At 46.5% G+C, this 9,672-nt stretch overlaps 1 protein-coding gene across 1 annotated transcript; it reads left to right on the top strand.

The window, feature by feature from the left end:
* Positions 1-5,116: 5,116 nt before the first annotated feature.
* On the top strand, positions 5,117-6,877 carry LOC117843994 (F-box protein At5g07610). The gene is made up of 2 exons (XM_034724782.1): positions 5,117-5,222; positions 5,472-6,877. Exons 1-2 carry the CDS (start codon positions 5,117-5,119, stop codon positions 6,875-6,877), a joined length of 1,512 nt encoding a protein of 503 aa, XP_034580673.1.
* The last annotated feature ends 2,795 nt before the right edge of the window (positions 6,878-9,672 follow it).

Here is a 9,672-nt window from a genome sequence, read left to right as displayed (position 1 = left end):
AGTTGCAACATCCTAATCTTGAGCTTCCTGTGAAGTTCACATCATTGTTTCAGTGCAAGCTAACAACACAAGTAAGGAGTAGAAAATTGGCAAATTTGATCGGTTACTGCGGTTGCATTTATTTCATTGACCTATGTGATTTCATTTGTTGTGCAGGATGGATGGTCGCTATGTGATTTTTAGGAGTACATCTACGGTCCCAAGTCCCATTGGCCGACAGAAGAGTGGGTGCAAGCATTCGAGAGTAGGAAAGAGAAGTGGCCATGTGATAGGACTCCTAGGCCTCGTTGCAAGTGCGGGATACTAGCTCGTAGGGGTGTGGTTCCGTTGGAGCTTGGCTACAGTTGGTATTGTGGCAATTCTTATGGAGACTATTGGGTAAAGTTAATTTCTTAATTTCATTTATTTGGAGTCTCGATCATGTGGTAAAGGCTTTAGTTTGAGTACAAATGGACTTTCTTATTTTTTTTAGGAGGGGAGGACTTGTGATTGGGAGACCTTTCCAGGTAGGGAACAACTCTGCCTACGTTTGGGGCGCTGTTCTGAACGTTTGAAAACCGAAGAAACACTAAAGAGGAAAAATGAAATAAGGGAGGAGCACGATGTGCCTATTCCATCGTATAATGAGTTGTTTGGTTAAATTTGCAAAGATAAGATTCATTAAGAGAAAGGATGGTCAAGTGTTTTAATTGGGGAGGCGGTTCGAGAGGACCTCATTTAATATTGGAGGAGGAATAGAAGCAAGTATCCATGGCCCCTCAATGCAGATGAGAGGATGAGGAAGAGAATGAAGGAGGAGGAGGAGGTGAGGAAGGAGAGGAAGGACAACAAGCGTATGAGGAGGGAGAGGTGGCTTCGTGATTGGAATTAGTTTGATCCAACGAGGATCTTTCCTAAAGGGTCAATGGAAGAGTATTTCCAACTGTTGGCGGCGAACAAAAGAGGGATCGATTTGAAGGAGGCTAGAATAGTTGCAAAGTTGGCACAGTTGTAGACAATGAAGGCACTTGTTGGTGAGTTTCCTAAAGATGACAAGTCTAAAGATACGACGGACAAAGTGGCTACCAATAGTAGGGAGGAAATGTAAGATATAGCAAGGGAGGCGCAAATGGAGGCAATAAAGGCACTTGTGTGTGACTTACCTATGGATGTTTCCTATAACACCAAGGGCAATGGCAAGGCGTAGGATATGGAGGCTAAGGGCAAGGACAAGGGGAAGGACATCGCAATAGACTTGGACCACGATGTGGAGGACGTTTGGGTTGTTGATGAGCTGTTGTTCGATGTTGATTCAGAGTAGTAATGGAATGAACCTTCATCCGTTAGTATTTGATTCATGTAATGGACTTGTATCATGAACTATTTTAATTATTTAATGGACTAATGTCACGGACTATTTGAATTATGTATTGTAGTATTGTTCTGGACTATTTGTACCATGCATTGCATATGAGGTGTTACAAACACAATCATGATACTAAGTGGTTGAACTATGTGATGTTTGTATCTCAAGTGAAATGTGAAGACTCTGTGATGTACAAATGTAGGAGTGAAGGGATTTGCCGAGGTGAATTGAAAAAGTTAGTCACGCCAAGCCAAGTGGCGCGACTCCTTGTGAAGAAAATGACAATCGAGAATACTGGTGGGAGTTCCATTTGGCGTGACTGTGATGAGAGTCGTGCCAGGCCACGCGGCGCGGCTCCTATGTGAGCCACGCCATGTGAGACTCCCACCAGTATCCCTGGTATTTATTTTCGACTCAACGTGTCGCACCAAGGGTCTTGGCATGGCTAACTGAAGAGTCGCGCCAAGCCACCTGGTGCAACACCTTGTGAAGAAAATGATTACCGGAAATAATTGTGGGAGTTTCCTTTGGCGTGGCTCGCAAAGATATTGCACTTACATGGCTACTTCTAAGGTAGTTAATGGCATTTTTGTAGTCTATGTAGCGCCGTCCTGGGTTGCCGTGGATGGTAGAAACATTGTTCCAAAGATACGCGACAGTAGCCAAGGATTCATCGCCGCCATATGGCAAATCCTGCAACACATTACCAAATCGAAGGTTACTAAAATAACACATGCTTGGAAACAAGATATATTGGGTTGCATAGTACGTACACCATATGCGTGGCGTTCTGGCCAGCCTATTAGAAGGTGCTCCCATATCCACAACTGGAGAAGGTAGGCAAACCCACCAAGATTAGCATTAGCCTTGGTCCTCCTGCAGGCATCACACATCTGATGATACAACCATACAAGAGTTGCAATCCCCTAGCTACAAGTTCGAATGTTTTCCCACTCTTGCCTAATGATTGGTAGCCGCATCCAAGAAATGGTGTTCCCCGCTAGAATTGGGGAATAAGAACTCAGATACCATATGCCGCAACCATGCACGGGTGTACTTAGCAACAACTCCCTCCTGAGCAGCAGCGGGTGGGCGATGACCAAAGTGCTAGACCAGCCAAGCCGAACTCACTCCTATAGTTTCATATCCTTCACGTCTTTAGGAGGATCTTCAGGCCAGACTCCAAGCAACAAATGCACCGTGTCCCTCCATCCAACATGATTTATGTTCCCAGTCACCGCTCGCCCGTCCACACGAAGCCCAAAAAGCATTGGATATGTCCTCAAGTGTGATTGTCATCTCACCGGAGGGAAGGTGGAATGTGTGTGTCTCCAGCCTCCACCAGTCAACTAGCGCTGTCAGGGCAGCATTATCCATCTTCGGCAACCCACCTTCACCAATGTTGCAAGCAGGAGGAAACCTGACTGTCAAAGGTACAGGGCGTACCTATCATCCCACTCTAGAAGAGTGTGAGTGCGGGGTCGTAAAGGGTTCAAAACCTACAAACAAAAAATTATTGTCAACACATCATTAATATCAATCCTCCATGAGAAGATTAACTACAACTTCATAAACATGGAGCTCACATACCTCTACACGCTCTTCAATATTCCTCCCACGGTGGTGCTCACCGTAGAACATCTTAAGGAGTGGATACCACGGATGGTGCGCCATCGTTCTAAATAAAATATCAAAATAAATTTTAGAAACAAAACTTCGACCATATGGCGCAATTCATAACTTCTACATTTCCATTAACATCAACCAACCTATAATCACTTTAATATGTAGTAACCAATTCATAGCTTCAAAATCTAAGCATTAATTTTATATGAAAACATATGTAGTAAGCAATAATCATTTCTAATCAATTCTAATATGCTACATCTTTATCAACAAATAAACTCTTCCATTACTAACTTCTAAATTTCCATGAACATCAATCAACCATTTTTGAATTATGAATACATCCCCAAAGCTACATTTCATTTATTCATGCTCTCCAATATAACTTCAACATCTACACCATCAAAATCCGTCCAAATCTGAATATGCAATACGAACTACACGATAGACAGGCATTACAATCGATCAAGGCAACGATACAACGCACCTAACAATACCCAATTCGTACTCAAAGCACCATTCGAACCTAAAACCTTTCCTAACCCTAGCCACTTCAAATCCTACAAAAATCACCAAATCTAGAAAAACTATTTGGTTAGAGTGGAGGAGGTACATTCAAGGAGCAATTTCCCCTCGATTTCCCCTCAAATCCGGTGGGGGATGGGGAGGATCTAGAAGGGGGTGGGAGGGGCGGCACCATGGGAGGAAGGGAGGGAGCTCGGGTCAGGCGAAGGGGAAGGGAAGAAGTGGGGAGGGAGAAAGAAAGAGCCCGGAGGGCCTAGCTGTTATATGCTGAGTCACGACACGCCGCCTGGCGCGACTCAGTCATGCCAGAGCAGCCATGACAGCTCAGCTGCCAGCACGGCCACCCCGCGCGCGCCGCACCAGCGTGGAGGGCCGGTCGCGCCACATGCTCTGGCGTGACTCAATTTTTAGTTGCTCTAGATATTGTGGCACGCCCAAAAGAACTACTTCTTGGAATTTTAGTTTAGCCTACGCTGTTTTAAAACTTTAGATTAAAAAGGGTTAAAATAAAAAAAATCGAGAAGGAAAGGGGAGAGGGTGGATTCCTTTCTAAGGGGAGAGGAGGATTGATAAAGGGGATTGAGAAAAAATAAAGGGAAAGGAAATTGCAAAAGGGGATCTGTTGGAGGGGGTTTTTAACCTCACAATCCCTTTAACCAGGAATATATGGAAAGGGGGTTGGTTTTCTCGATCCGTTGGAGTTGCTCTTGGTATGTTCTTTTCCGGATAAAGTTGTAAAAGATCAGTTATTGGACTATAGATGCATTTCCTCTTATGTCCAGTTACTGGGGCTTTCATGTCGTGTCTGCAATTCTCTGCAGGGTAAATAGTAACCAAGATTTCGAATGGTCATCTGGAAATGTTTAATTCCAAAGAGGTTAACTTGTTTCTTTGGATGTCGTACGATGGAAAACTTTAATTAGAGATGGAATAACTGGGAAAGATTGGAGGCATGATGCAAGCGTCTTTTTAATCCGTACCTCTTACTTGCTCAATTGTGAATTTGTGACGGAGGGTTGCAGCCGTTTGAAAAGATACGGGATGGTAATTGAATGTGCAATCAACCAGATGAAATGGTTCAACGATAATTATACAAAGCATAACTAAACTAGTCAAGATAGTAGTGTGCACGGCATAGCAACGAAATTGCAAATCAAAGTATAAAAGGAGTCTTGTTTTGTTCAGAGCCATGTATACATGAAAGTAGGCTATGTGCTCTCTTAATAAAACTACGAGGAGAGCACCTCCCTCTCTTATATTCTGTGCGTCCCGTCTCTCCCTCCATTCCTTCCTTTCCCCATTGAACTGCCGCCTCCAATCCACCCCTCCCACCAGCCACACAACCTCGAGGCGGCCATCACCCTCACCACATCGTCCCTCCTCCTGATTGCTTCTGGCGGCCACCCGCTCGCACCTCCGCCCTCCCCTAGCCACTCCAAGCTCCCCCTCCCAACCCTACCTAACCGCCCTCCTCCACAACCACGGAGTGGGGGCGGTGGTGCCGCCTTGCAATCCTACCCACCTCTTGCCACCACCATCGGGCATGTGATGCCCCTGCCCCTCTCCAGCCTCATCATCCACTCCCCATAGCAAAATCCTAACCCAAATCTTGGACTCTAAATGGAGGAAGAACCGTTGCTGAAGCATCGCCGGAGCAACGTCGTCGTCGAGGGATCTAGAGACCGGAGCAATATCACTGTCGATGGATCTGGATCTGGATCTAGAGGTTCGATTCAATTTCATCCCATTTATTTTTTTTCTTTTTTTTTTAAATCTTGCTTCCTATTTTTTTCATTTCAAAAACATTTTAGGAAAATCGTTTTAGGTCTCTCGTTTTAGATTTTTTTTTTTTTTTTGCGTTCTGTCCAATGTTCAGTCTCAGCTGTGTCGCAAGTGGGCCGAGCTCAGGCTTGGAGATGGATGCGCTGACGGCCTTCTGGCCTGCTGTTTTTTTCTCTTTTGAGCTTTTCCCAAGCCGGGCTCGTTTTGGGCTGGGCCTTTGCTTCTCGGTTCTCTCACGCCGCCGCGCTCCTGATCGTCTCCGGCGGCTGCGCCGTCGCCCGCTGCATTTCTTCTCTCAGGCGCGCGCCCGTATCCCCTGACCTCCAGCTCCTTCATTTTGCAGGTAGCGGCACCGCGGCGCCGGCGCCGGCGGCCGGGCTCCCCGACGACTCCATCGTGGACATCCTATCCCGCGTCCCCGTGAGATCCATCCACCGTTTCAAGTGCGTCTCGAAAGCCTGGCGCGACCTCATCGCCAATCCCCTCCACCGCAAGCGGCTCCCCCAGACCCTAGAGGGCTTCATCTGCAGCGACGCCGAGATCCGCCACGGCGCCGGCGGCGCGGGCGCCCCTTGGAACTCCCGCCGCCATGTCAACAGGAGCTTCATCAGCCTTCCAGGAAGACTCTCCCCTCTCGGTGACCCTTCCTTCTCCATCCTGACGAAGCAGCCCACGGTCAGGAACGAAATCAGGCTCTTGGGTTGCTGCAATGGGCACCTCCTCTTTGCAAACGGCAGGATCTCGGAAGCATATGGCACGCTGGGCTACATCGTGTGCAATCCAGCCACGAAGCAATGGGTGGGTGTGCCCAGCGCTGGGCGCTCCTGCTCCCATGCAGTTTCCGAAACAGAAGCAACCATCTTTCTGATTGTTGATCCGGCCATGTCGCCGCACTTCCACGTGGTCCACATCTGGCAGAATGGTTTTATGGGGGAGATTGAGGTGCGCACGTACTCGTCCGAGACCGGGGTTTGGACTCACAGGTCTGACGAGGATCGGCAGCAATGGCAGGAAAGAGGTGGATGGGAAGAATGGGTTAATGGTGGAGCCATGATAGTGAGGCCCATGCCGGGCAGCGCCCTTCTGAATGGTATGCTGCGTTTCATCATCTTCGATTCACAGAAGAATGACTATGTGATAGCTGCAGTGGATGGGGAAGGGAAGAGCTGTAGGAGCATCTGCCTGCCAGGTAACTGTGGCAGGTTTGCTCTTCTTATTGGTCAATCTCAAGGACGACTGCATTGCGTGAGTGAAGATGTGGAGATGGAAGGCAGCAGCCGCTTGCAACGTAAATCTGGACTGTGTGTTTGGGTACTTGAGGACTATGATACCGATGAATGGGTTCTCAAGCACAAGGTGAGCTTCTTGGAGCTGTTTGGGAAAAGATGCTGCACTGATGGTTACGAGTACAATGTGCTCGCCATTCATCCAGATCGCGATATGCTTTTCTTTGTTCAGCACTTCAACAATAAATTGGTATCGTATGACATGGACAGCAAGGAGTTGCATGCTTTCCACACTCCCAGAAGCAGCCATGGTCTTTTCACTCCATATGTTCCCTGTTTCCTTGATTCATCGGTGCTTGCAAACAAGTACTGAAATGCATGCTTGCTTTTGGGGTACTCGTGGAGACATTCAACTGGATTGATCCCCAAGTATGGAGAAACTTGCTGCCTGTTTAAATGAAACCAATTGGTATTATAGCTGGTACACTTTGATTGTGGTTTGGCCCTCTGTTTTTGGCCCAATTTATATGTCAAGCTAGTTGCAGCACCTGAAATCAACAAGTTCTTAAGGGTGCACCAGGGAAGATGCAGTCAACTTATCAGTTGTTCCTGAAGATAATACAACTAGAATGCTGTGTGTAAGCAGCCTTATTTGATGAATTCCTCTCTAGCTATTTAAAGTATTTAGATCCTTGGAAACCAGATACTTGGTGTTTCTTTATTTGCTTGGATTTAATGTAATGCTACTATTATGGATCTGATGGAAGACTTCTGTTATTCTAATCGTCGTGTTTGGATTAGTTGCCATGATACTGGGAGATGATGTGGATTAGTTTACTGTCATTTGCATGGCATACTATTCTGATGTTTGTTTTTTTTTAATCTTGTTTTGAAGCTGTGTCTTTGTGAGCCTGTTTCAAAGGTTCTGAGGTGCTTGGACTGCTGAAGTTTTGGTTTCAAAGAAAAGCAGATAGGTTTTTTCTCGAGGTGGGTTTGGATATTGGGAGGGAGGAATTTAATCGTTATGTGTTACAAGCTCTGTTTTGCTCCTTTTCTTTGTTTCTCGTGTTCTATTTCTCCTTTCCTTGGTCAGCTTATACAGACTCAGACAAGGCACATCCCTGTCTTCAGGTAAATGCATAAGGAATGTGTCTGCTGAAGCGTACGTTCGAGCGGATATGACCAGAAGTTTGAGATGATTCCTGGGGACTCTCTCGTCCATGAATTCTTTTGGCCTATTCCCTTCGTCTCAAAATATAGCTACGTTTAGTTTTTTCAAAAGTCAATTTTTTTAACTTTGACCAACAATATCTTTAAAAATAATTTATTTCAAATAGGAAAGGTTATATGTTGTAATAGTTGGTTTCATGATAAATCTACTAACATTATTTTTATGTTATTAGTCTCTATAATTATTTCCCTATTCATAGTCAAAGTTAAAAATGTTTGACTTTGAAAAAGTCTAAACGTAGCTGTATTTTGGGACGGAGGAATAGATTAGTATTGCAATTTGGAGAGATGATTCGTGGAAACTCTCTTATCCATGTTTTCTCGCCTAGATTTTACATCAGTGACCAGACTAATGACGTCATCGTCGGCCGTTTTGTCTTGATCGCGCTCGTCTCCGTGTTTCTTTCGCCCGCAACAACCTTGCGATGGCCCGCCGTGCCCGTGTGCGGTGACCGGTGGCCAGGGCGGCCCTGGGGGTGTCAGGGGGGTTGGCTGCCCCGAGCCCCCAAATCCTAGGGGCCGTACCCCAGGTCTAGGTGTTAGATACTCAATTGCAGGTGACCAGGACTCCTTGGCCTAAAGACAAATGCGCACAGCGAGTCAGCGATTGCAATTTGCACAGGCTAAAATGCGTACACGATTAGAATATTAGATTTAGATTCGAATCGCACTCGACTACTTCTCGACCGCTGCAGCGCCACCCAGGCCCACCGCCGAAAACACGCCAAAAGCTGCTGTTGTGCTGCGCCAGCTCCCGTCGCATGCGCGCACGATCCTCTCCAGAGTCGTGACTCGTGCGCGTGTTCTTCTTGTTCTTGTTCGACTGCGCCGGACAAGATCAAGCTATTCTTGTTCGACTGCGCCGGCACCCAGGTACGCTGCTCGATTGCCACTTCCCCAATTCTCCATACCATTAATTATTAATTCACTATCACAAGTTATTCAATCTCAATTGATTTATAACTATTGTGTATTTATAAAAATTTCAGCACTGTGGGACATAATGTCATCTAGAAAATATGAATCAGGCTGCGAGAAAAGAAAAAGGAAAAGATGTAATGTCTGCTATGGAGATTTTTGAGCATGTCAGAGATATGGATAGTTATCTTAATGTCTCCATTGCTTACCGACTCTTATTTACTGAGTCTGTGACTGTCGCATTGGTTGAAATAAGTTTTTCAAAGTTGAAGTTATTGAGGAACTATTTGAGGTCAACAATGACTCAGGAGAGGTTAAATGGTTTGGCAACATTATGCATCAAGAAGAAATTGTTGCATGAGATTGACATCAACCCTATCACAAGTGACTTTGCATCGAGGAATGTTAGAAGAAACTTTTAAGGTAACATGTATAAATAATTTGATATGAATATTACTTTTAGATACATTTAAAGTATTTATTAATAACACTTCACATATATTTGTTATAATTTTTATATGAAAGGGTCTCGAGTTTTATTTTCCCCCGGACCTCCCAAATCTCAGGACCGGCCTTGCCGGCGGTGCGCTGGCGCTACGGCGATGGGCGCCGGCGGGGCCGACAGCTCGGCCCGCATGTGCCACAGCCAATCAACCCTGACGTCAGTGGCCAAGCTTTCTCCGTGGATCCATCGTCGGACTCCATGCATCTGCCACGCCAAATCGAAAGCGCCGATTTGGTGACGCTCACGCGCTTGTCATCTCCATCTGTCCTGTCTGTTGCCTGTTGCTTTCCTAGTCACGCACACGTCGTAGCAAACCAACGGCCTCCGTGGCTTCGCGCGGCGCGGCGCGGCGCGGGCGGTGGAAAGCCCAAAGCGCCGCGGCGAAGTCTTCTTCTCGCCGTCAACGCTGGCGGCTGGCGGCCTGGCGCAATAAAGCCTCCTCCCCCTCCTCTCTCTCGGTCCTTTCCCCACCCGTTGCTTCTCGCTGGCGCCACCTCATCATCACTCAATGGCCG

Source organism: Setaria viridis, chromosome 2 (genome assembly GCF_005286985.2).
Source record: "Setaria viridis chromosome 2, Setaria_viridis_v4.0, whole genome shotgun sequence".
In the NCBI taxonomy this organism is placed as follows: Eukaryota; Viridiplantae; Streptophyta; class Magnoliopsida; order Poales; family Poaceae; genus Setaria; species Setaria viridis.
This window is presented reverse-complemented; position numbering and strand designations above follow the sequence as displayed.

What these genes read in the sequence shown, in the direction of transcription:
- LOC117843994 (XM_034724782.1), top strand. Translation starts at nt 5,117, where the DNA reads ATGGAGGAAGAACCGTTGCTGAAGCATCGCCGGAGCAACGTCGTCGTC. An exon ending in ATCTGGATCTGGATCTAGAG is followed by an intron (nt 5,223 to 5,471) that starts GTTCGATTCAAT and finishes GCTTTTCCCAAG; the next exon opens with CCGGGCTCGTTTTGGGCTGG.